General features: G+C 47.0%; 1 protein-coding gene across 1 annotated transcript in view; it reads left to right on the forward strand.

The window, feature by feature from the left end:
• The window catches only part of ATP6V1A (ATPase H+ transporting V1 subunit A), a 36,038-nt gene extending 17,686 nt beyond the window's left edge, over positions 1–18,352 (forward strand). Inside the window, exons 8-16 of the mRNA XM_066599332.1 lie at positions 1,566–1,728; positions 3,515–3,623; positions 3,697–3,819; positions 4,063–4,177; positions 6,754–6,817; positions 8,774–8,977; positions 9,078–9,172; positions 11,192–11,363; positions 14,508–18,352. Of these exons, the coding sequence (XP_066455429.1) occupies positions 1,566–1,728; positions 3,515–3,623; positions 3,697–3,819; positions 4,063–4,177; positions 6,754–6,817; positions 8,774–8,977; positions 9,078–9,172; positions 11,192–11,363; positions 14,508–14,600 (1,138 nt within the window). The 3' untranslated portion in view covers positions 14,601–18,352. The remainder of the gene's footprint in view (positions 1–1,565; positions 1,729–3,514; positions 3,624–3,696; positions 3,820–4,062; positions 4,178–6,753; positions 6,818–8,773; positions 8,978–9,077; positions 9,173–11,191; positions 11,364–14,507) is intronic.
• The last annotated feature ends 6,131 nt before the right edge of the window (positions 18,353–24,483 follow it).

Raw genomic sequence — 24,483 nt, forward strand, 5'->3', positions numbered from 1 at the left:
CAATGAATCGAATGCCTTCTTTGTGTCTAAAGACGCTATTGCCCAGGGTTTATTATATTTTCTGCCTAATTGTACTATTGTCTGCGTCCTACGTATGTTAATCGTGGTCGATTTCCCGGGCATGAACCCCGTTTGATCCTCGTGGATTATAGATAATATTACTCTATTTAGCCTAGTAGCTAATATTTTGGTCAGGATTTTATAATCCACGTTGAGCAATGATATAGGTCTATATGAATCGCATTCAGTTGGCTCTTTGCCCGGTTTTATCAGCACTATTATTGATGCCTCATAAAATGAGGGCGGAAGAGAGTTTTCATTATATCCCCACTGCAGAACATGGGGATTTCAATTTTGTGTTGTGGCGCCTTTTAAAAAAAGGGAGAGAGAAACCCAATTGCAAAGTTGAATAGTTGCCTGTGAGAAGCAGAAATCCACTTACAGCGTCTCTCTTAGTCCCGTGGGACCGCTGCTATGACTGGAGTAGGGAAACGTAAGTTCTGGTAGCATGGCCCATGGGGAAGTGTACTCGAAGTGGTCGCCTCCTGCTGTAATAGAGGTAGATTATCCAGGAAGTCATCCACTGTCCTCTCAGGAGATTCAGGTACCGATCCACGTTGGGCTTCCTTCGACTACACCTTCCCATAGGCCGTACTACCAGAACATACATTTCCTTACTTCAGTCATAGCAGCAGTCCCACGGGATTTGGAGAAACATGAAAAGCGGATCTCTGCTTCTCACATGTTACTCTTCAATTTTACAATTGGGTTTCTCTTTTCTGTCTTACAAGGGCCACAACACAAAATTGAAATCCATGTTCCGGGGCCCCCAGGAGCCCATGCCCCATACTATCATATAGCGCATCCATGCCTTCCTATTCAAGTACGCTATTGTTATTTCAATATAGGACACCAGTACTGAGCTATTGCACTGATTCCGAGAGGGAATACATTTGTACGGCTGATGTGTTTACTTCACATAGGATTAACTAAAAATGGATGTATTCGGGGTTTCTGGATCCAAAGAAGAGAGTTTCTATTCATTGCTGGGATGCGAAGATCTGCACAGTAGAAATTGAAACATGTTAGAAAATTGCAAAACGTTTCATTGTAGGATAATGAAGCTTTAGGGCTCCTGTCCACAGGCGACAGTGCATTGCGTTACTCGCGGTTCATCCGGCCGCAAGTAACGCAGTGCACGCTTTCCATAGTGTTGCTATGGAAAGTGCCGCCCTTTCCACGAGCAGAGAATCATAGTGATTCTCCGCTCGTGGGACTCAAGTCGCAGCATGCTGTGATTTGCTGCGATTCTCCGTGGTGAGCCTATCTATCAGATAGGCTCACCTATCAGATAGGCTCACCGCAGAGAACTGACAGTTCTCTCTCCTGCTCCCGGGCGGTGGAATATCGCTAGCGATATTCCGCCTCGCCCGTGGACAGGGGGCCTTAGATACATAAAATTCTAACCTTTAATGTCAGTGAGTGATCTGCGGATATCATTGCCCTGTCCATCTTCACCTCCTCTGGTCGTCATCTCAGTGTGACTGATGGGTTTCCTTCCTCAGGTGCGTACAAGGTGGGACCACCGCCATCCCAGGGGCTTTTGGTTGTGGTAAGACTGTGATCTCACAGTCCTTGTCTAAGTACTCAAACAGTGACGTCATCATCTATGTCGGATGTGGAGAAAGAGGAAATGAGATGTCTGAAGTACTGAGGGACTTTCCTGAGGTAAGGAGCCCTGTGTCTTGACCAGTGTGATTGGCACTAAAGCAGTGATGTATAAGAAGCCTGTGGGTATGTTCACATAGAGGAAACTTCCAACATATTATTTGATGCATAATCCATGTGGCATCTCTGCTCATTCTGCATCAAATCCATCCCAAATCTGCCCCAGTACAGTGTCCCATTCATTGACGAGGGCTGCATAGACAGCGGTAACTCTGCAGCAGAAATACATGGCTTACCGTCAGACTGGTGTTGAGGCCGAATCTGTGCAGAGAAGTCAGATTCGCCTGTGTGAGCATACCCAATATATGCCCTTCAACCCCCTTCATAGACTATGTATAGAATGAATCCACATATAAAGTAAAAGGGGTATTCCATCTGAGACTTTCATGGCATGGCAGCAGGATATGCTACATAAGTCCCGAGTTATGGAATCTGCATCGCACAGCGAGCTGCAATGTTCCTAGGTGGCTGTGTTGTAAATCTGTAACTTCTAATGTCTTCTATGGGAGATACAGAAGCAGTATAGCGAAGCCTGCTTGGCTGTCTTCGGAAGTTCTGACGACCCTCATCCATAGCATTCAGCTGGGCTGGAGTCAGAGGGGACCAGAAATGGAGACAGGTGCCTTTCCCAGAGTTGGCACCCGCATCTATCAGACTTTCATGGCATATCCCGTGGATATGCCATAACGGCCTCAGATGGGAATCGTCTCTTTAAGCCTCTGTGTAGATTTCATTTCTTAGGCTACATTCAGTGTTTTTGTCTTTTCCATCCTGGGAACTCCGAACAGAACGATTGACTTTATGACGTAGTTTCCCCTTAGTTTCCATCATTTTTGGAGGACACAATAGCGTAGTGAACTACCCCAGAGGTGCACTCGCTATACTGCTTGTTATTATTGGAAACAGTCAGTAAGCTTGTGGACAGACATCTCTTTAGAGCTCAGCTGAGCTCCTATAATGCATGAGAGAGGCAGTTACTGTTTCCTTCATTAGATGACTTTACAGTGCTCCGCGTTAAGATGACACTTCCCAGAATGCAAATCTCTTGATCAGTGTCCATGCAGAGATTGAACAAGCAGGTAATGCTGGGACATTTGTGCACTTAAACATGCAGTGTTAGGTGATATGAAAGCGTTGCAATTGACTTAAAATAGGGATTCTTAGGTCGGACTCCCACGAGCGTATCTCGCAGCGTGCGGGCTATATAATATACACGTGCCGCATGCAGCCAGTACGCAATGACAGTGCGCCCAGCACCATGTACTATTTTGGTGTGTGTGTGCGCGTAATACGCAACACGATAGAACTTGCTTACGTTTTCTTCTTACACGCATAATTTACGCAATTCGTGTGAGCGGTAACATGGCCGCCTATGGCACATTGGTGCAACCTATTATGCACACAATTCCTGTATGCGTAATACACTATTACCATACGCTCTTGTGAGACCGCCCTTACTGAAAGCCCCCTTTCTAATCCAGAATGAGGCTGGTTGTTCAGAGAGGGGTAGTACTGGGACGGGGTCATAACATTGGGCGGGGGGGGGTTGTTAGTGTTTGGAGACATTTCAGGTTTGCGTAGTTATGGAGTCCTCATGTGTTACCCTGTGAACGGAGTTTGACCTCACACCCGCGTCGCCCGTGCTGCACTCTTTGGTGCGGAGCAGCTGTTATTCTTGGCAGGGTCAGGCGTATTTTTATTTTTCATGGTTTATGGCTGGAGCTTGCACATAAATTTGTCCTACAAGTATAATTTGCAGCGTGAGCGCTTCTGGTTTCTGTTCCAGCTGACTATGGAGGTGGACGGTAAAGTCGAGAGTATTATGAAGAGAACCTCTCTGGTCGCCAACACATCCAACATGCCCGTAGCTGCCAGAGAAGCCTCCATCTACACTGGTAAGTGCTGTCAGCTGGTCTCGCCCAAGTCACGTAGGCTGCAGGATTGAATGTGCTACTTCCTACCCCACAGGAATCACACTCTCGGAGTACTTCAGAGACATGGGGTATCACGTCAGTATGATGGCCGACTCCACCTCTCGATGGGCTGAGGCGCTCCGAGAAATCTCTGGACGTTTGGCAGAAATGCCTGCTGGTGAGTAACCCTGCCACTTGGGGGCAGATATGAGCCACAGAGTATTACTTCCTTTTAAAGAAGTCACAGAAATGGGCTGGGATTAGATTTTTCCATCCTTATCTCCTGATAAGGGTCTGGCGGCCATTTATCTATCCAACTATTGTCCTAATATGGGATCTCCTTATGGCCATCATATGTAACACAGGGGATGGTGGGAGCTGTCTTTGGTGTCCTATAGTACTGTGCTTACTTCCCATACAGATAGCGGTTACCCCGCCTACCTGGGCGCTCGATTGGCCTCTTTCTATGAGCGAGCCGGACGGGTAAAGTGTCTGGGAAACCCCGAAAGAGAAGGCAGCGTCAGCATTGTGGGGGCGTAAGTATCAGAGCGTTACTCCAGGGCCTGATCTGGTGAGCACATTTCATCGGAAATAATCGTCCCTGTCGCTCTCCCTAGAATACTTCTGGAAGCTTTTTTTTTTTTTTTTTTCTTCTTTGTAATATAGGAGTCTGGGCACAAGAAAATGTTTAATTTCCCCCTCTGCTCTGCTGAGAGAGTGCATGGGCAAATCTACGACACCAGTTACCTGATTCTTGAAGTTTGCTGGGCCCACTATAAGTGCAGACAGTGCTGTACATATTGCAGTGGCCCCGATTTAGTACTGCGGGCATAGCTCCCATTGAATTCAATGGGAGCTGTGCCTGTAGTACCTAACATGGCCACTGTAATGTTGACAGCGCTATCTGCTTCCAGTGCTGTTCAGACTTGATGATCACCTGAATAGTGGGGGTCCTGAGTGGCAAGATCTACTATACTGAGGATAGGTCACCAATAGTAAAAGTCCTGGACAACCCCAGTGTGGCAATAAGTATGACACTGAGACAGCATGACCAAGAAAGAGTGAATAGGGTGCTAATAAAGGGGTATTCCAAGCCTTTATAGCATATGCCCAATCACCATCTATGGGAGTTTTTGATTCTCCCATGGGACTCCTGACTTCCTGATAGGTGGGATCCCAGAGGAGAGACCCCCCCCCTACCCCCACCCATACTTACTATGAGATATTTTTGCCATATCCTATCCCATTAATGCCTATTATCAGAACCTTGCAGAGCAAACTATATAGTTTCCAGCGGGTTAGAGCGCTGATGCTGCATAATATACATGAGTTTTGTTTCTAGTAGCCGGGACCTAAGGAGTTAAATCTAGTCATTCTGGTAATAAGCGCCAGATCACACATGGTGAATTTGAGGTTCTGCCAATGTCGTCTCTCCGGCAGCCAAGAGAAACTGAACTGTTGTGGAGTCAGAGGGGGCTACAACCAGAGGTGCGAAAGCCCAGCCGCCTCCAGCTGACTCCGTAACACACCCTTATGTGGGCGCCTTTCATCGCGGTGCTTGTGCTAAAATAGTATTTTATGGGTTTTACAGAAACTTTGCTCAGTTCTCAAATCCCAAAATACAGAGATTCCCTCCAAAGCTGATTTTTCCACGGTTATCGGGTAATTGTGAAGGCAACAACAATCCTAACGAGTTGCTGTTTTCACCTTGCAGTGTAGTTATAGGGGCTGAGAAAATGGGTCTTTTTTTTCCTTCCAGATTTATATCCCTCTAACCTCTTTTTATATCAAATTTAACTAGTTTCTAGTAAAGCCCGGAAATTGTTCTCCGCAGTTCTACCCTTGTGGAGAATTAGTAACCTCCCAGACCTCCTTGTACCCCTACGTGGTATAAAAGCACATACAAAGCACTTGCACCTTTTAAAGAGGTTTTGTCATTAGAAAACCAAAATTCTATACTTACCTATTTCTTCCCCGTCGGGCTTCTTACTGCATCTTCTCTTCGCCGATCTTCTCCTGTCTCCTGCAGTCCCCCGGGTCACCTCACCTCCAGCCGACCGATTTTGTTTCTTCCGGTGACGAAGCGTCTCCTTCCTGCAGGGCAGTGTACCCAGTCACTAGTGACGTAACATTCAGTCTAGCATGGAGTGCCGAGCTATTGCCGAGACTGCGCATGCACGCAGTCTCGGTAATAGCTCGGCTTTCCTTGCTAGGCTGTGAACGTTACATCACTAGCGACGTAACCTACACTGACCTGCCGGAAGAAGAATGCCAAGAATGGACGCAACATAACAGGAAGAGGAGGATCCGGCTGCCTTGTGGTGAGGTGACCCGGGGGACTAGAGAAGATCTGCAGGGAGAAGCTGCTGTAAGACGGCTGCCTGGGGAGGAATAGGTAAGTATTGATATTTTTTTTTTTTAAGACAGAACCCCTTTAACTTCTTTTTGTACTGTACATCATCAATTTAGTTTTAGTTTTGCAAATACGGAAAAGTGATTTTCCAGGGAAATACTATTGATAGTCTGGGGTCTATTGCTTGGGACCTCTACAGATCAGCTGTGCCGTAATACACAGGAGTTGGAGCAAAGCTGCTGCTTCAACCCTTGTATAGTGGCCGACGCTTGTAATTGCAAGCGCAGCTACCATTAGAGTCAATGACAGCGGTGGCTGCAGTTACAACTACCTGCACAGGGGTCGGACCGGAAGCTTCCGGTCCGACCCTTGTGTATTTCGGCACTGACAACAGGCAGCTGATCAGCTGGGGTCCCAAGCGGCTAATGCCATCCAATGAACTATTGATGACCTATCCTGAGGTATCCCTGGAAAACCCCTTTAATTTTTTAATCCGTACTGGTGTTATACCATGAGTTACACTCCAGTCACATCCAGAGCTGCATTCGCAGTTCTGCTGGCTTTTTTTTTTTAGTAATCCAATACTTGTTGGTCTCTTAGTTGCATATCTTCTTAGTCACACATTGTTTGCTCTGAACACTACAGAGCTCTGCAGTCATTTAACCAGTATGGCGTATGTTGTGCGGTTCTGTAGCCTGGAGCTCTGTGTACTTAGTGAGGATATCTATTCATGTCCTGTTTTGTGTGTTTCAATCTTAGTGTTTCTCCTCCTGGTGGAGATTTCTCAGACCCAGTCACCTCTGCCACCCTGGGAATCGTACAGGTAATGTTCAGTCCTTCTCATCCCCCTATTAGTTAATAGTTATTAGGAGCTGCAGATATACTGAAGGTTTACCTACACTGAACAGCATTAGGAACCGCTGGCGCGTGACATCTTGTGATCAGTAACGCGGTACGACGTGATGGCCGTGTCACGTTGTGCTCTCAGATAATGTGCTTACCTCTCCTCTGGGCAGCAGAAAGCAGCAATTAGTAGTCATGGGTAAACCTGGTGACTTTGCAGGCAGATTGTTGGTGCCCGGAGGTGTGGTGCCAGAATATCTGAAGCAGACACACTTGTTGGCTGTTCCCAAACCCCGGTATCAAGATTGTAGCAAGTCTGGATAAACCATGGATAGTCATCCAAAAGAAGATCATACAGTGGCAGGCCACGTGTGGTTGATCCTAGAGGTGAGCATGGGGGGCGCATGTGGTATCTCAGCAATGATGTGCCACAGTAGACAAACTGACCCCGCAGTACAACAGCAGGGAAGTTGAACGAATTTGCACAATGACCTTGCGTCAACTGGGGTTCGATAACCAAATACCGTCAAGAATGCCCCTGATGAACCAGAGTCCTCCCCGACACATGGCAGAAGGTCAGCTGGAGTGATATCCCTTTTTTTCAGGCATAAACAACATGAAGATATATCCCAGTAATGCAACGTTGGGGTTCAACAGGCGGTGAGGTGACCTGGTCTGGGGACCGTTGGTCATCATATCACAATCCTTGAATGGAGAACACTACAGGGACCTGTCTGCTCACCATCGCTCTGTGCCATTGAACTTGGATCACTAGGGAGTGGTTGGAGGAATATAACGAATTCTCCACACTGCCTTGGCTCCCAAACTCTGGACTGCAACTCCATTGTTTGGATGTGCTGAAAAGAGCTGAGAGTTCTGCCCCTTCTAACCCACAAAATATGCACCTACTGACGGCGCTGCTGCAGTGGGCACGGGTCGGGTTGAGTGTGGATGATGTTCTCCAGCTTGCAGAATCTGTTCCCCAATGTCTGAAAGCTGTATTTGCCCAAAAAGGTGGACCAACTCACTAAAGCAGGGATTGTTCAGTGTATTAAAGGAAAGGCCTCAGGGGGCAGAGCATGATATGGCTAGGACTAAAGATAGTAGTCATGCCCAACTCCTGGGGCCCTGCATTAGTCATGACACAATGTATCTGTTTTTCCTGGACTGTTACTTTGCGGGCGGCTTCTTACTGACCTTTCTACTTTGCCCAATGTGGGTGTTTGAGCGACAATCACAATGATCGGTGCTCGTTTACCTGCATGCGCACGGCAAAGGCTTTTTCTGTACCCAAAATACTGTCTTAGGGTACGTTTACACATGGCAGAAATACTGCGCCATTTCTTGGAACTCTCAGGTGTCAAACAACCATGACGTTTCTGCCAAGATTATATTAACAGGTAGCAGAAATACTGTGGATTTTCCACAGCGGAAAATTCTGCTGCAAATTCCGCAGCATTTTCGCATCCAAAACTAGGCGGATTTTGACTTTCGCAGGAGATTTCAGTAGATACGGCGCTCCCCCTCACCTCCAAAGTCTTTGCGCTTTCGGCACCTCCTACAGCGGATGCCGGGCAGCCTCTAATAAGTGCTGACCAACTGGTCACTTACAAAACACCTGACCAATGATGCTGCGCTCACTAGAGGCCACCGGATGCCTGGTGAAGACTTTGGAGGTGAGGGGAGCGCTGTATCTTCTGAAATCAACTACGGCAGCGCAGATGATTTCAAGTCAAAAGCTGCACTGATTTTTACAGAAAAGATGCAAATTTTACAGCATAGTTTTCACTTGCAGAAAATTTGCAGCATTTTCTTCTTTTAGGAGGATTTGACGCCTGAGGATTCCAGGTTTGGGCTGACTATGCATCTTTCCCACATTGGATTGTTTGAAGAGTGCTGCTTACATTATTCTGCTTTTTGGACTGCCTGTTTGCAGGTCTTCTGGGGTTTGGATAAGAAGTTGGCTCAGAGGAAGCACTTCCCCTCTGTGAACTGGCTGATCAGCTACAGTAAGTACACGAGGGCGCTGGACGAATATTACGACAAGCACTTCCCAGAGTTTGTGCCACTCAGGACCAAAGCCAAGGAAATTCTGCAAGAAGAGGAGGACCTGGCTGAGATTGTCCAGCTGGTCGGAAAGGTAAGACATCTAGAGAGATGCGCTATGTATGGCCGCCATGTTCAGAGACGGATCGTAGATCTTCTCCCACCGTTCACCGTCCGGGTCTGTTTTGTTTCAGGCTTCACTAGCAGAAACCGATAAGATTACTCTGGAAGTGGCCAAACTGATTAAGGATGATTTTCTTCAGCAGAACGGCTACACCCCCTACGACAGGTAAGAGGATCTCCGTCACTCTGAGTCTAACTGGGAACTATGCTCACTGCTAACGGGATTTCTGACCCTTATAAGATAACCCCCATCACGCTCCAGGTCACTGAAAATGGTAAAGTAGTGGCCTTGTAAATTCTGCGCCGCGTCTTGTTTACATTGGTTGTGCGATAACATAGTAACTTACGTCATTCGGTGGTAAGAAGACAAGGGCCCATCAAGTCCAAGCGCTGATCCAGAGGAAGGCAACAACCCCCATGAGGCAGATGTCATTGGCCCCATAATGGCGGAAAATTTCCTCCGGACGCTAATTCTGGCAGTCTGAATAAATTCCTGAATTAGTGGCCCATCTTTAGAAATTTAGCGCAGGGGTCAGGGCCGCTGTCCCCGGCATTAGTAGGGGCCGCAGAGGTCGGGGCCGCTGTCCCCGGCATCAGTAGGGGCCGCAGAGGTCGGGGCCGCTGTCCCCGGCATCAGTAGGGGCCGCAGGGGTCGGGGCCGCTGTCCCCGGCATCAGTAGGGGCCGCAGGGGTCGGGGCCGCTGTCCCCGGCATCAGTAGGGGCCGCAGGGGTCGGGGCCGCTGTCCCCGGCATCAGTAGGGGCCGCAGGGGTCGGGGCCGCTGTCCCCGGCATCAGTAGGGGCCGCAGGGGTCGGGGCCGCTGTCCCCGGCATCAGTAGGGGCCGCAGGGGTCGGGGCCGCTGTCCCCGGCATCAGTAGGGGCCGCAGAGGTCGGGGCCGCTGTCCCCGGCATCAGTAGGGGCCGCAGAGGTCGGGGCCGCTGTCCCCGGAATCAGTAGGGGCCGCAGAGGTCGGGGCCGCTGTCCCCGGCATCAGTAGGGGCCGCAGAGGTCGGGGCCGCTGTCCCCGGCATCAGTAGGGGCCGCAGAGGTCGGGGCCGCTGACCATGGCATCAGTAGGGGCCGCAGAGGTCGGGGCCGCTGTCCCCGGCATCAGTAGGGGCCGCAGAGGTCGGGGCCGCTGTCCCCGGCATCGGTAGGGGCCGCAGAGGTCGGGGCCCGCTGTCCCCGGCATCGGTAGGGGCCGCAGAGGTCGGGGCCCGCTGTCCCCGGCATCGGTAGGGGCCGCAGAGGTCGGGGCCCGCTGTCCCCGGCATCGGTAGGGGCCGCAGAGGTCGGGGCCCGCTGTCCCCAGCATCGGTAGGGGCCGCAGAGGTCGGGGCCCGCTGTCCCCGGCATCGGTAGGGGCCGCAGAGGTCGGGGCCCGCTGTCCCCGGCATCGGTAGGGGCCGCAGAGGTCGGGGCCCGCTGTCCCCGGCATCGGTAGGGGCCGCAGAGGTCGGGGCCCGCTGTCCCCGGCATCGGTAGGGGCCCGCTGTACCCGGCATCGGTAGGGGCCGCAGAGGTCGGGGCCCGCTGTACCCGGCATCGGTAGGGGCCGCAGAGGTCGGGGCCCGCTGTCCCCGGCATCGGTAGGGGCCCGCTGTCCCCGGCATCGGTAGGGGCCGCAGAGGTCGGGGCCCTCTGTCCCCGGCATCGGTAGGGGCCGCAGAGGTCGGGGCCCGCTGTCCCCGGCATCGGTCGGGGCCCGCTGTCCCCGGCATCGGTCGGGGCCCGCTGTCCCCGGCATCGGTCGGGGCCCGCTGTCCCCGGCATCGGTCGGGGCCCGCTGTCCCCGGCATCGGTCGGGGCCGCAGGGGTCGGGGCCGCTGTCCCCGGCATTAGCTGGGGCCGCTGTCCCCGGCATTAGTAGGGGCCGCAGGGGTTGGGCCGCTGTCCCCGGCATTAGTAGGGGCCGCAGGGGGTCAATTCATGTTCCTGACATCAGATCCATTGCCTTCAGCTGACTTCACCATATACATACAAGCTTATCTCAGCCTCCACCTGTTTATTTAATTGGGGAGAGGGGGTTTAGCGCCTGCATTACCCCTATTGCAGCTACTTTTCTCCCATAGGAAGGGAGGATGAATTGGCCATGTTGTCTATAGCCAGCACTATTTATTCAGTTCTATGATGGGAATGTAGATTCCTTAATTTCTGTCAATTGTCATGTTCTTTTTTTCAGGTTCTGTCCTTTCTACAAGACGGTCGGCATACTCTACAACATGATAGCTTTCTATGACATGGCCCGCCGTGCCGTGGAGACCACTGCACAAAGTGACAACAAGATCACATGGTCAATAATTAGGGAACACATGGGAGAGATCCTGTACAGACTGACCTCCATGAAATTCAAGGTCAGAGCAATGCATAGAATATGATGTAGGGCTATACGGGGGGGGGGGGGGGGGGGAAGATAGTCGGTTTATACTTGATTGCCTTTTAGAATTAGTCTCCCACTTCTAGTTTATCAAACAACTCTGAAAGAAAGCATTGGAGTTGTCAGATGAAATGATATTTACTATATGTAATGTGCAGGGCATGCGCTGATATACTGTACTTATCACTCCTCTCCCAGGCCTGAGGAGGAGGTCTGTGGCTGCAAGTCTAAAGGTCCCTTTACATGGGATGACTGTTGGGTGCAGAAGGGACCAACAGCCGTCCCGCAGACTGCCGCCCAAATGCCGCTCCTGTACTTACACGGGAGATAGTCATTCAGGTGAATGTAGGTGGAGCGGCCGGGGACGGTTGTGGCCCGCCTGCCTCCATTCGTAGTAAACAGGAATCACTCAAACATTGTGCATCTCCTGTTTACACGGCCCAACAGTTGCTTGGTTTTTAGTTTTTGTTAAAAACTGAGTGACTCCGACAGGTGAGCAATTTCTCGCTTGGTGGCCGTATGTACATTGGACAACTATCGCTGTTTCCAACAAGAATTTGGGCAATAATCGCCCGGTGTAAAGTACCCTTTAGTGGTGCAAGTAGTGGTTCATAGATCATACCTATTGTTAGACGGCTGCCTGGAAAATACATGTGGGTGGAATCTCCCTATATGGCCGCCTGCAGACGAGCGGGTCGGATATGGCAGCGAGAATTCTCGCCGCGCGATCCAACCCGAGCGCCTGCAGGGACGAGCGCGTACTCACCCGCGCCTGGCGGCCCCGGCTCTTTCATGTGCCGGCTGCCGCGCAGCCGGCGCATGCGCAGACCGGAGCCGGCGGCCAGGTGAGTGCGTGCCCCGCAGAAAATTAGAACATGCCGCGGTTTGTTTGCCGCGCGAGATTTCGCGCGGCCAAACCGCGGCCGTCTGCATAGGAGTGCGTATTTTAATGCACTCCTATGCAAACTTTCAGCGGCGGAAATCCCGCGGGAAATCCCGCGGCGGGATTTCCGCTCGTCTGCAGGCGGCCTAAAGAAGGATGTAACGCTAATATGGCTTTGTTATAAACCGCAGTGCACAAAATAAGGGTTTTTGGCAGGAAGTTGGCATTATACATTTTCCATTAGGCAAAGTTTGCCCTTCGCATCCACCATATCGGTAGAACAAAGAGGTTTTTTTGGTGGTGGTGGTGGTGGTGGGGGGGGTTTACAGTGTTCAAAGTGCAGTTCAACTTATATATGAGCTTTATTCAATGGGTCACTACGATTGCAGTCAGCAAATTTATGTAGTTTTTTGGGAATGGGGATATATATATTTTTTCTTCACCATGCAGAGTAAATATTGTGATATTTTAATAGTTTGGACTTTTACGTACATGGCGAACGTTTAATATTTTCACTTTTTTTATTGTTAAAAAGATTTAATAAAGTTCTTTTATTACACCTTGATGGGTATCCATGTATGGCAGCCCTGGGAGCTTTCAGTAGGCAGTAGTCTCTGAGCTGCCATGCTAGCCCATCGGCAGCGCCTGAATGCATTGTGGGCGGGTGCCAATGTGGCGTGGGAAGTGGGCTTCGCCGCTGACTATTTAGATGCACGGTCAGCTCTGACTGCAGCATCTAACAGTTAATTGCCACGATCAGAGCTAACGCTCCGTGCAGCAGTTATCAGCAGCTGTCAGAAACAGCTGCTAGCCGCCAAGTATGGAGTCTCGGGTACCAAACGCGCTTCATACCCTTCATGAACGCACTTACATTATTACTTACTTACATTATGCGGTCAGGAAGGGGTCAGAGGGATCGTACCAGAATAAACCTTTATCACTTAGACATTGAATAAGTGATAAAAGTCTGATTGGTGGGGGTCTCTCCTCTGAGACCCCAATCAATCCTGAGAACAGAGGTCTTGTGTCCCCCTCTCCTACTTGCTTGTGGGATCACTGCATCCCCTGCAGTCAGGAGGAGACTGAGTGAATAGGCGGCCACGCATGCATGGCCATCGCTTCATCCCCGTAGTGACAAAAAGAGGGGAACATAGGTCCAGCAATCAGACTTTTATCATCTATCCTATGGATAAGTGATAGGTTTATTTTGGTACAACCCCTTTAAGGCTTCTAATACATTTTGATAGCCTGCGCATCTCGCATCCATCATTATATGATAAAATTCTAGCTATTTGCAGTCACCACCAGGGAGCACTCTCTGCATATGGATTTATACAGCTTCGATACCCATAAAGCTCCCCCTAGTGGTGGCTGTAGGTAGCCAAAAATTTTTTATTACTTTATGAAGGAAAGCAGAGGTTTTGGAGCCTAGTAAATAAATTTACTTCCGCCCCCAGTAAAGACACATTATTAAAGGGGTTGTCCCGCGCCGAAACGGGTTTTTTTTTTTAACCCCCCCCGTTCGGCGCGAGACAACCCCGATGCAGGGGTTAAAAAAACAACCCGCACAGCGCTTACCTGAATCCCGGCGGTCCGGCGTCTTCATACTTACCTGCTGAAGATGGCCGCCGGGATCCTCTGTCTCCGTGGACCGCAGGGCTTCTGTGCGGTCCATTGTCGATTCCAGCCTCCTGATTGGCTGGAATCGGCACGTGACGGGGCGGAGCTACACGGAGCCGGCATTCTACACGAGCGGCCCCATAGAAGACTGCAGAAGACCCGGACTGCGCAAGCGCGGCTAATTTGGCCATCGGAGGGCGAAAATTAGTCGGCTCCATGGGAACGAGGACGCCAGCAACGGAGCAGGTAAGTATAAAACTTTTTATAACTTCTGTATGGCTCATAATTAATGCACAATGTACATTACAAAGTGCATTATTATGGCCATACAGAAGTGTATAGACCCACTTGCTGCCGCGGGACAACCCCTTTAAGGTAGGAGCCACGAGACGCGTGCAATCATCCGCTCTGCCAGTGGTTGTGAATGATTTTCTTTGTCATGTGCAGCCTGTCATTATGTGGAACCAGCCCAGTCCTCTTTACTGAAGGGATCTAGTCTTCCATCACCTGCGTGTACCGTGGTGCTCCGTCACGCATCACGCTTCAGCGATATTTCTGCTTTCGTCTTTTCGCTCTTGCTTGACGACTTTTCTTTGTCTTTTTGTTGATTTTTCCCAGGACCCAGTAAAAGAAGGGGAAGCCAAGATTAAGGCCGATTACGCCCAGCTGCTGGAAGACATGCAGAACGCCTTCCGTAGTCTAGAAGACTAATAGCCATAGAGGCCGAGCATCATCTGCTGTCCACCACCCATCATCTCAGATCTCCAGCTGCTGCATCAAGACTGGGGCTCCTGTATATTTCCTATAGATATCAGCCCACCCTTCCATATGTAGTAGCCACCCCCCTCCAGCTCCCCTTCACAGATAACATCCATTCCAGTGTTTTATTGGTGGTATGTGTGTAGCTGTTAGTGTGGTTGGTGAATGTCTGTGGAGCAGAAGTTAGGGGAGGGGGGAGATGCTGCTGCCTCTTTATTCACCTTGGTTTACCAACCTGGCAGCTAATGATATAGTCCTGAGATTTTCGGTCTCCAAATCAGTAATGCCAGGCCTGCCTCTGCACCACTTTTAGCAATTTGTGGCACCCCAACTGTTGTGAAACTACAACTCCAAGCATGTCCTAGAAGCCCGCAGGACAATTTAGGAGTTTACTGCATATGAACTCCCTTAATAATCCAGTATGCAGTGAGCTCCCTCTAGTGGTGGCTGCAGGCAGAGAGAATTATATCATGCAAGTCTATGCAGAGGATTTGGAGCTCTGTATCAGACAGAAATTGTAGTTTCACAATGGAGAGCTGCAGGTTGCACTCCACCGCTCTGCACATTCCAGCATCGCCAGCGACTTTGTTATCCGGAATTAGGCTACCTATAATCCACTTTCTGGGACTTATAGTTCCTGCTTCTTGTGCAAATCCCTGTGTTGTACAGTGTCGCAATCTGAGCCAACCTGTGGGCATATATGTGTTAACTCTTTTAATTCCAGGTGTGTTTTATATGTTGTCCTGTAAAGTCATGCTCCACCTTTAGAGCCACTGTCCAGAGAATGAGGGAGTTGCTTAAATAACAATCTCTTATCTATTCATATGGGAACTGCTTACGGAAGCTGTGATCCAACATTGTTAAGCGACACAGTCGTTGGCTGCAGGATATGGGTGGGATATGGCGGCCTGTAGTAGACTACAGATTGTCAGAAACCACTCCATAACTAATAATTGAATTGTATATTAGAGGACTGCCCTATCAGCAATTCCCTTACAGGGGTTGTCCATTTGATTGTCTATCATTAGGATAGACCATCTATAGTCGATCATGGGGTCCACTACTTGGGATTCCCGCTGATCAGCTGTTTGCCAGGTGGGTGTACTTGTGCACTGAGCTAATTTCTGCAGGAAGTGAACAGCTCCGTTCCCAATACACTGGTCAAGCTTAGTATTACAGGCAAAATGCCCATGCATTTCACTGGGGACTTTACCTGCAATGCCTACCCTGGCCTCTACAGTGGGAACGGAGCTGTCTGTGCACTGTGGCTCTAAGGTAAAGCTTCCACTGATTTAGCCCTTATTCTGTTTCCCGTGCATCCCTGAACAGACCAAAAACCTTGGAGGTCTATGTTTACCTGTGATAACGCTCACTATGTAGTTATGTATCCGCTATGGCCACATTTGTTCTCATGCCCCATCTTGTTCCATGTCCTGACCCCGAAAGAAGTTCATATGCCAGGCCTGGACTAGATCTTATAATAGGAGGGAATTGGTAGGGTTTCTATTCACTGACAGCAAGCAGATATCTTGAATATTGTGAAGAATTGAAATACAAACTTAATTAGGTAGTTACACAACCTTTCATTACATAATGGTTAAGGAGGTCTTGGGCGAACTGTCAGGAAATGACAACTCAGGACGGGGTTAACGAGAGCACAAGGATCTGTCTGGCCTTAGACTAAGGCTAATTTCAGACGGGCGAGTGCGATATCTGGCTGTGAAACTCGGCCCAGCATCGCTCTCACTAACACTTGGTGCGGTGCTTTGCCAGCCCCATTGAAAACAATGGTCGATGTGATGCGAGGGCACACCCAAACATAGGACATGTGATTTTTTTTTTTTTTTTTTTCCCCGTATTGCGATGTAGGAAGAAATTGGATCATGTGTATGGCCCCATTCAAAAGAATGGGCTTCTTATTTTTGCGTCGCGCAATGCGCGGATGTCGCGCGATATTCTAGGCTGCATAAAACTAGCCTATGACACGGAATGAAAACTGTATTATGTATACACTAAAATATAGGTAACACTGGGCTATTGTGGGGGGAGGGGATTTCAAGTAGTGCAAGCCGTTTCCTGAGCTCCCTGTTTTAAATACATGATAACACTATTGACCTTTTAGACCGAGACGTTCTGCAACTTTATCTACTTAAAGGGAGATTTTTAAAACAATCTAAAATGAAAACTGTCTTTGTTCCCGATGGCAGCCAATCATAGCTCAGCTTTCATTTCATATTCTGCCTTTGAAAAATGACAGCCACTCTGTGATTTGTTGCTTTGGGCAATAAGGACCGTTTTCATTTTAGACCGTTTTATAAATTTCTCCCTTTTTTGTTTCAATTCAACATTTTCAAGCTTTCTGCTTGTTGAGTTATATGATAACATTTTGGCTACCTGTAGCCACCACTAGAGGGCGCTCACTGTTTTATTATTGAGTTTAATGTATATATACAGTAAGTTCCATAGTGAACTCCATATAGTGGTAGTTGCAAAATGTTATCATGTAACTATGTCTATACAGGCTATTTGGAGCTCTAACTGCTGTGTTTTCTACCCCATTGAGGACAAAAGGAGAAACACGGGGCCTCACCCTTTAAAGCTCAAGAAAAAATCTTATTACCCAGAAACCTCCTCTGTCTGGACACATGCAAATGACCGTTCTGATACTCAGCATTGGACAGCCTACAAGAAAATGAACTATTAGAACAAGTTTCCAATCAGGACAAAAATTTGTTTGAAATTTACTTTAATTTGTTCAGCTGTAAATTGATAATCTATGCTCAGGTTGGGCCATCAATAATAAATCGGAGGGGGTCTACCACCCAGGACCTCCTCTGAACTGCTGTTAACCAGGCTGGGGTGCTTGTGCACTGAGCTGATTTCTGCAGGAAGTAGACAGCTCTGTTCCCAGTGCAGTGGCTCGGCTGGGTATTGCAGGCCATTCACTTCAATAGGAACTATGCCTGCAATACCAAGTCTGGCCACTACAGTGTGACCAGAACTGTCTACTTTCTGCAGAAATCAACTCAGTACACAAGCGCATTGCCTAGTAAACAGGTGATCGGTGGGGGTCCTGGGCAGTAAACCCCCGCAGATTTACTCTTAATGGCTTATATGTTTACAACTGGACAACCCCCTTTAATGTCTCATCCTATCGTCATGGGGCCTGGTGCCCAAAACATGCCAGCTGGCACACTGAGGATTGTGTCCAGTATCTCTGCTCCCTCCTCATCTCTCCAGTACCAGGAGTAAATGTTCATGAATTCACTGTACGAAGCCATCCCTCACATCGCCCTCCTGTGTCTGCTCATATGTCGTGTTCCCTTATCCCACTCCATGTTGTAAAACCTACAAGTGACATGTCCCCAGATGCCCTCCTACCCTTCTCTTCCTCCTGAGGGAGGGGGTAACTGACCCTTGATGCAAGCAATGTAAAGATGATAGAGTTGTGTATTTATTGTACTGTTGCCGGGCTCCCTGTGGGGGGCGCCGTTGTGAGCAGCTCCTGGTTAATAATTTTTGTGTGTTTTGTTGTAAGTGTTGCGCTTCTGTTCACTGTATCATTTTTGTTTTTATTTTCCTTTCAAGCTGTAAAAGTTACAGAAAAAGAGATTTAAAGAAAACTTAAAGTACTGATTTATGACTTGAAATTTGTGTAAAGATGTTCAAATTCTTGAAAATAAAATATAAATTTAAATGTAAAACTCATATTTTATTATGTAGTGAAAAGAGCAGAATCCTCCAATAGTACAGGTAACTGCAGGGTAGGAGTGTGCTGATCTTGGGGAGGTTACAGTTGTAAGAGAAAGTAAGTGAACCCTTAGTAATCCATATAGAAATTCATATTCTTCCAAATTAAATGTGGTCAGATTGTTAGTCACGGTTATAGAAAGCTAATAACACACACAGAGTTGCAGCATTTGCCTTATTGAGCACATTCAGTAATCGTCAACAGCGTATGGTGAAAGAGTTAATGAACCCCTTTATTAGGCCTCTTTCACACGGGCGACAGTGATATTGCCGCGAGAAAATCACAGTGACATCGCAGCTCTGTTCTGTGCGCTATCATTATGTTTTCTCGCAGTAGCATCACAATTTTGTGTTGGTCTTTTGCTGGGATTTTCGGAGGGGCTTGAAATATAAGCCCTACCCGAAAAAAATAAGCCCTAGCTACATTAAACAAAAAATAATACTCACCGAACAGGTGCCGTCTGCTCCGCCACACTTCTCATCTGAAGCCCTGGCACACTTGTTTGCAGTCTTAAGCCAGCACTTCCTGGTTAGGTGGTTCAAAAATCCCACCTCCAGGAACACTGGCTCTAATTGACTGAGCCGTGGCGCTCAAGAACCTATCACAGCCATTCAATGCGATGGCTGTGATTGGTTCATCGAGCGTTGCAGTGATTGGCTGAGCCGCAGCGCTTGAGAACCAATCAGAACCAGCGCTTCCTGGAGGCGGGATTTTTGAACACCCTGACCACGAAGCGCTGGCTTAAGACTTCAGACAAGTGTGCCGGACCTTTGGAGGAGAAGTGCGGTGGAGCAGACAGCGCCCGTTAGGTGATTTATTTTTTAATGCAGCTAGGGGTGATTTCCTACTGTAAACGTTGCATCGCACCGCATGAAAACTGCATTTTTATGCGATGCAACACAAAAGATAGGGAAGTATGGGCTATAAAACATCGCAAATCACGGCTGTATAGAGCATGCCACGATTTTTTTTCCTCCCAATGTAGCAGCCTATAAAACATCGCTAATGTGAAGGAACCTACTGGAAATACTGGGCTTCACATGCATGCTATTTGTAGCATGGTTGCATCGCGAGAAAATAGCGCAATTTTGTTGCGTTTGTAAAAGTGGCCTATGACTTATCCAAGAGCTAATTTGCAAAAGGCATTTTGATTCTGATGCTTTTAGAAATATCACAGGTGCTTTGCCCATTAGAAAAACACACACAAAGCCTGGTTAGGCTACTTTCACATGATGTTTTCTGTCTTCTCTCTAGTTCTGTCTCAGGTTTCCGTCTTCTATCCAGTAAACTGCATAGGGAGGGAAACCTGGCTAGAACCATAGGGTTTTTAATATTTGAGATGGAGACCTCTTTGCTTCCTATCAGTCCTTTTTAATTGGATAGAAAAGCACTGACGACCGCAGTTTTCTATCCAGCTTTAAAGACGGTCAGGGACAGAAATCTGAGACAGAAGCAGAAAAAGAAATGTGAAGAAAAGTCTTGCCGACAAATCTGTTCTTCTCGTCTAAAATGGGTTAGTGTGAACCATGCCTTGATGTGAGCAACTCTCAGAAGATGAGATGTAGAGATAAAACACAAAAGTATCACTAAAGACCTGGTGTCCATCAGTCTACGGACAAATTGTCTACAACTAGAGAAAAGTCAGCATTGTTTATACTCTCCCTCGGAACAGACATCCTGTGATCTCACTCCAAGAACACAACGGACGATCCTAAAAGAGGTGAGAGAGAATGGAAGGGTAACCACAAAAGACCTACAGAAGAGTCCACAAGCTGCAGAACTCTCTGTTCATGTGCCCTCTATTAGAAAACCACTGACCAAGAATGATCATGGAAGGACACCATAAACGAAGTCATTGCAGCCCACCTGAAGTTTCCCTGAGACCACCTCGATGTCCCACAATGCTTCTGGAAAAATGCTCTATGGACAGATGAGTCAAAGTGGAACTTTGTAGCACAAATGCACAATGCTATGTTTGGAGGAAAAAGCGCACTACACACCAACACCAAAACTTCATCCAACTGTGAGGCATGGCGGAGGGGGCTTTGCTGTCTCAGGTCCTGGACGCCGTGTGATCAAGGAGGGAGCAATAAACTCTAAGATGGAGAACATTTTACAGGGCAGTCATCAATGACCTCAAGGTGATGCAACAAGATAAGCACACTAATAAATCAACTAAGCAATGATTGAAAAAGTTTTGTGATTTGGAATGGCCAAGTTAGAGAACTCCCCTTATTCCTAGGGAGATGCTGTGGCATGACCGGAAGAGGGCTGTGCACGCAAAGCATCCCAGAAATATTGGTGAACTAAAACAAATTTCCAGGGAGAATCAGATCACGTATTAGTAATCACTATGAAAATCCGAGTAATTCAAAAAAGTACACTTTTTTTTTTCAACTGTACATAGTAGTAGCAGGGGTCCCCAGCAGTGCAGAGTATTTCAGGAAAGGAGTATGCCGAATTATGTCATCTCCTTTCTTTGCACTAGAGGTTTGAGGAGTTTCTTCACTGATTTTACAGTCTTTTCCCCATTCCTTGCATTTTCCGTCACCTGCTTTCTTGGAGATGATGAGAAACCTGATCTAGTGTGAGCTTTATTATAGCCACAATTCATCCAAGTCGTATTGTGCGCGAACCCTGCAGATGATCTCACAAGGAGAACGCTTGGCGCCGACTGCAGGACCATTGTTGGAAGTAGTAGTTTAGGCTGAGAAAGTCCTGGACCGTTGTGTGTGTAGGAACCTTATCAACATACAACTGCTGCAGAACCTCATAATACTCACCTCAAGTGCTGCAGAACCTCATAATAGGCACCACAGCTGCTGCAGAGCCTTATAATACACAACTCAGCTGCTGCAGAACCTTATAATACACAACTCAGCTGCTGAAGAAAGTCATAATACACACCTCAGCTGCTGCAGAACCTGATAATAAACACTACAGCAGCTGCAGAACCTCGTAATAGACACCACAGCTGCTGCAGAACCTTATAATGCACACCACAGTTGCTGCAGAACTATATAATACACACCTCAGCTGCTGCAGAACCTCTTAATATACACCATAATACACACCTCAGCTGTTGTAGACCTAATTTTGAAAGACACAATAATTTCAGAATCAATGGTGGACAAGAATCTCTCCTTATTTGGTCCCAGAACTCCTTGAAGACGTGTGATACTCTTATGTACAGAAGCGTGGATTATCCCGTATATAACTGTCTATTCTTTCCTTACCTTGTAATTTGGAGTTTAGCCTTTTGGTGCCAGCAGGGGGCACTACCCACACTGCATTCCACTTCCTGCAGGTGCAGGAGTTCCAGGAAGTCAGGTCCCCAGCTGGTTGTTAGGGTGACTGCAGCCACTATGGAGTCGTGTTGCCTGGCAACCAGCATCCCGGGAAATGGAGGAGAGTGCAGAAGAAACCATGCCGGAGCAGAGCCCAGCTATAGAGGTGAGAGCCTGGGGCCCCCCACACCCCTAAAGCTAAGCTGCTGGTGGCGACTGCCTGAGCATGCTAGGAGTTGTAGTTCCACAACAGCTGGAGAGCCACAGGTAGAAAGAAGATACCAGCAATGGCCGAGAGCTGGAGATACAGGGTATTATAATTATGTTATCCGATAGATTATAATCCTTTATTATGTACAGGCTATACAAGAGGATGGACTGGATGATACCAGCAAGATGTCATCGGAGGAGTCACTGAGCTCCGGGCCGGACCGAACCGCAAGTGCATGGGGATCCGACTGGAGCTTCTGGGTAATGTGACCAAAATTATCTATCTATCTCATATCTATCTATCTATCTATCTATTCCATATCTATCTCATTATCTATCTATCTATCTCATATCTATCTATTTCAAATCAATCTATCTATCTATCTATCTCATATCTATTTATCTATCTATTCCATATCTATCTCATTATCTATCTATCTATCTAATATCTATCTATCTCATATCTATCTATCTATCTATCTATCTCATATCTATCTATCTATCTATCTCATATCTATCTATCTCATATCTATCTATCTATCTATCTCTCTATCTATCTCATATCTATCTATCTCTCTCATATCTATCTATCTCTCTCATATCTATCTATCTATCTATCTCATATCTATCTATCTATCTCATATCTATCTATCTATCTATCTATCTATCTATCTATCTATCTCTATCTCTCTATCTTTCTCATATCTATCTATCTATCTCATATCTATCTATCTATCTATCTATCTATCTATCTATCTATCTATCTATCTATCTATCTATCTCTATCTCTCTATCTTTCTCATATCTATCTATCTCTATCTATCTCATATCTATCTATCTCATATCTATCTATCTATCTATCTCATATCTATCTATCTCATATCTATCTATCTATCTCTCTATCTATCTCATATCTATCGATCTATCTCTCTATCTATCTCATATCTATCGATCTATCTCATATCTATCTATCTATCTGTCTGTCTATCTCATATCTATCTATCTATCTATCTCCTATCTATCTATCTATCTCTCTATCTATCTCATATCTATCGATCTATCTCATATCTATCTATCTATCTATCTATCTGTCTATCTCATATCTATCTATCTATCTATCTATCTATCTATCTATCTATCTATCTATCTATCTATCTATCCATCTCATATCTGTCTATCTCATCTATTTATCTATCTCATATCTATTTATCTATCTATCTATCTCATATCTAGCCATCTCACATCTATCTATCTATCTATCTATCTATCTATCTATCTATCTATCTATCTATCTATCTATCTCATATCTATCTATCTCCTATCTATCTATCCATCTCATATCTGTCTATCTCATCTATTTATCTATCTCATATCTATTTATCTATCTATCTCTGTTTTCCTTTGTGGTCCCGGAGAACTAAGGGTTAAGTTATGTAGTACAGGCGCGGATGGAAAGTTCCTATAAACTTAGTTCCAGCATTGTGGGGTGATTGTTTTTCCTATAAAACATAATGGAGTTCAGGCTCCGCCTTCTGTCCGTGTTTTATTGGCAGTCGTCACTCCAGAGCTTGTAATATGGAAACGCGCTCGGCGTCATGTGATTCGCCACGCTGTGTAGAAATCCGCTTTTTCACCCAGCAGTGCTGATCTCAATTTGTTATATTATGTCTGCTGTGCAGCCACCTAACAGGCAGAAAATGTCAATTTACTTCCACAAGGAGAAGGATTGTCTCCGCAGTTACGGCGATTTCATGCATGTCAGTTTAAGTGATATTCACAACAACACAGATGCAAATATATGGAGACATCTGTCTGGGGACAATCAGTAATATAAAGGTCTAATAATGTATCTATTATATGTCATGACACAGTTGTTATCGTCACGGTGCCACCAAGATGACCCCTTCTGCAGGATACATTATATATACATTATCTGTGGGATGGGAGAGGAGATAGATACTGTTTGACATCATGATGCAAATGTTTAGCTGCAGCCCTAAAAGTCATGAAACTGCCGGAGCTGGTTAGATCAGCGAGGAAAAACTGCGCAAAATGTTTCTGAAGAGTTTTCCTATGTATTATAAGAGATGGGAGCAAGCTGTAAATCACTAATAATACACGAGGGACGATCCGCTCGACATAATTACTTGTAGAATAGGACATTTTCAGACCTATTGGGAAGCAGTGTTACCATGATGAGAATGACGACTACCAGCTGACTCAACATGCTCTTAAAAGGGCTCTCCACTAAAGTGTTAAAGGGGTCATCCATCAGTGTTAAATGGGCTCTCCAACGTAGTGTTAAAGGGGTTCTCCATTATGGGGCTAAATGAATCCTCCACCATAGTATTAAAGGGGCTTTTCCAGAATAGTATTAAAAGGAAATTCCACCATGGTTTTAAAGGGGTTCTCCACCATAGTGTTATAGTGGATTTCCTCCAGGGTGTTAAAGGGGTTCTCCACCATAGTGTTATAGTGGATTTCTACCAGGGTGTTAAAGGGGTTCTCCACCATAGTGTTATAGTGGATTTCTACCAGGGTGTTAAAGGGGTTCTCCATCAGAGTGTTATAGTGGATTTCCTCCAGG

Source organism: Eleutherodactylus coqui, chromosome 4, assembly GCF_035609145.1.
Source record: "Eleutherodactylus coqui strain aEleCoq1 chromosome 4, aEleCoq1.hap1, whole genome shotgun sequence".
NCBI lineage: Eukaryota > Metazoa > Chordata > Amphibia > Anura > Eleutherodactylidae > Eleutherodactylus > Eleutherodactylus coqui.